We start from the raw sequence: 2815 nt of genomic DNA on the forward strand, positions 1-2815 counted from the left end.
AGGAATACCTAAGTAAAATTTTCCAAACATAAAAAATTGAACAGCATGAGAGAGAAACTGTCGCCGAAATGACAACATTTCAGAGATGATTGGCCAAAAATAGCTTCTCAAACCACAGACTTACGAAATAAATTACTCAACACCTTGCTATGTTACCATATAACGCTTCTTTTATGAGGTTAAGCGCCCAAATCGCAGATAACGCTTATTTTGATGAGTTTAGTAGCGAGACGAACGAGAGAGAGAGAGAGAGAGAGAGAGAGAGAGAGAGAGAGAGAGAGAGAGAGAGAGAGAGAGAGAGAGAGAGAGAGAGAGAGAGAGAGAGAGGAGAGAGAGAGAGCGGAGAGAGAGAGGAGAGAGGGGGAGAGAGAGCAGAGAGGGAGAGGGAGAGAGAGGGAGAGAGAGAGAGAGAGAGAGAGAGAGAGAGAGAGAGAGAGAGAGAGAGGGAGAGAGAGAGAGAGAGAGAGAGAGAGAGAGAGAGAGAGAGAGAGAGAGAGAGAGACAGAGAGAGAGAGAGAGAGAGAGACAGAGAGCGAAACAGAGAGAGAGAAAGAGAGAAAGAGAGAGAGAGAGAGAGAAAGAGACAGAGAGACTGAGAAAGAGAGAAAGAGAGAGAGAAAGAGGGAGAGACTGAGAGAGAGAGAGAGAGAGAGAGTGAGAGAGAGAGAGAGAATGAGACAGAGAGAGAGAGGGAGAGAGAGAGAGAGAGAGAGAGGGAGAGAGGAGAGAGGGAGAGAGAGAGAGAGGAGAGAGGGAGAGAGAAAGGGAGAGAGGAGAGAGGGAGACAGAGAGAGAGGAGACAGGGAGAGAGAGGGAGACAGAGAGAGAGGAGAGAGGGAGACAGAGAGAGAGGAGAGAGGGAGACAGAGAGAGAGAGAGGGAGACAGAGAGAGGGAGAGAGGAAGGGAGAGAGGAGAGAGGGAGACAGAGAGAGAGGAGACAGGGAGAGAGAGGGAGACAGGGAGAGAGGAGAGAGGGAGACAGAGAGAGGGAGAGAGAAAGTTTGACTGGTAGAAAAAAATGAGTCGTCCACGGCGGTGTCTGGAGTCGGCGAAACACACGGCATGAAAACAAGAAGCGTTCGACGAGAATTCAAGTCGAAGCAATCCATGCGAAAACGAATGTTATAAATTGCCACGGCTTCGTCGCCATTTCATCCATCGCGTTCTCATCCAAATTAGTTCTGCCGTGAAAAAAGATAACCTGTCGATCCGCTCTCCTCGGCCTTGAAACATGAGTTACTTCGACCAGCAGAAGGCCATCCCACCAGGTACCCTTTGGCTCTCTCTCCTCTCCTCTCTTATCTCTCTCTCTCTCTCTCACACACACACACACACACACATACACACAGAGACACACCAGGCATCTGTCTCTCACCTCTCTCTTCTTCTTCTCTCTCTCTCACACCGGGCATCTCTCTCACTTCCCTCTCCCTCTCTCTCTCACCAGGCATCTTTATCACTTCTCTCTCCTTCTCTCTCTCTCTCTCTCTCTCTCACACACACAAGGCATCTCTCCCGCATACACACGCACACCATGCATTTTCTCTCTCTCTCCCTCCATCTCCATCTCTCCCTCCCTCTCTCTCTCTCTCCTTCCCTCCCTCTCTCTCTTTCTTCTTCACACCTCTCTCCATCTCTCTACACATGAACATTGTCCAGAACACAAGGATCACAATTACTCACCCTCCGCCTTTTGATTTAAACGCTGCTTCCTTTTCTCTAGACTAATCTTTTTTTGGATATCCATCTTTTTTGATTGTTAAAGCGATATTCATAACTCAGTTATAACAAATATCATCTACTAAAATATTATTTATCTACTTCAAAAATATATTAAAAAATTTAGAGATAAAATTCTTTCCATGTGAAACTAACTGACTTCTTCATGTGGCTGCATTTTTTTCAGTTTACCCCCCTCAGCTGGCTGAGGGGTACCCTGCCTATGTGGCACCACCGCCAGCCGGTTATCCGACTAAAGATCAAGTTCAGTCCTCATCCACGGTACCTGCAGAGACATGTAGCCGAGGAGATGGGTTCTGGAAAGGATGGTGAGTATAATCTTTTGAATGAACATTTTCTTAAAGTTTAGAAAAAACTTTAAAAATATTTATAAATAACTTTTTTTTTGGGTTGACTGTTAATATTCAACAGTTCTGGACTTTAGCTTCGAGAATTATAGACTGGAATATTATATCTTAGAGAATTATATTTTAGTGTAACTTAAATTGCTTTCCATATATTATTTTGTAATATTAGATTATATTACTTATGGGATTTTTGTAGTTAAATATACTGATGAATTTTATTTGGTGACATCTTGTAGTTGTGCTGCGCTCTGCTGCTGTTGCCTTGTGGATATGTGCTTCTGATTTGGGGAGTCATTTCTGTATTTCTGCCTCTCAAGCTCTCTTTGAGAGGAATTTTCATTTGTTGTGGGCTATATATTTTTAATAGATGATTTTTATTGTATGATATTTTTACGAATAATAAAATCATTCTAGTTTAGAATTTCAAATTCTATTCAAATTGATGACAAATTCCTTGAAAGAGAACAAGTAATGAAATTAGAAGGTTTGAGGTTTTTATTAGTTGTATATTCAGAAAGTATATGTTTGATTAAAACGTTAGTAATACAATTGATTCACTCGATTAAAAATTGCAGTTCAATCCTACTCTCTTTAATATTTCCTGTAGAGGACTAAAATATATGGAGGGGGAGAAGATCATTTTTAATTATCATGAAATAGAAAATTTATTTTAGAAATGGCATATCAATAAATGTGCATGATGTATATAGACAAAAGTGAGGGACT

General features: G+C 42.0%; 1 protein-coding gene across 1 annotated transcript; it reads left to right on the forward strand.

Moving 5' to 3' along the window:
- Positions 1-1118: 1118 nt before the first annotated feature.
- LOC144704600 (protein CYSTEINE-RICH TRANSMEMBRANE MODULE 4-like) lies at positions 1119-2466 on the forward strand. The gene is made up of 3 exons (XM_078577076.1): positions 1119-1270; positions 1909-2050; positions 2326-2466. The coding sequence occupies exons 1-3, from the start codon at positions 1234-1236 to the stop codon at positions 2369-2371; spliced, it is 225 nt and encodes a 74-aa protein (XP_078433202.1). The 5' UTR covers positions 1119-1233; the 3' UTR covers positions 2372-2466.
- The last annotated feature ends 349 nt before the right edge of the window (positions 2467-2815 follow it).

Source organism: Wolffia australiana, chromosome 6 (genome assembly GCF_029677425.1).
Source record: "Wolffia australiana isolate 7733 chromosome 6, ASM2967742v1".
NCBI classification, from domain to species: Eukaryota; Viridiplantae; Streptophyta; class Magnoliopsida; order Alismatales; family Araceae; genus Wolffia; species Wolffia australiana.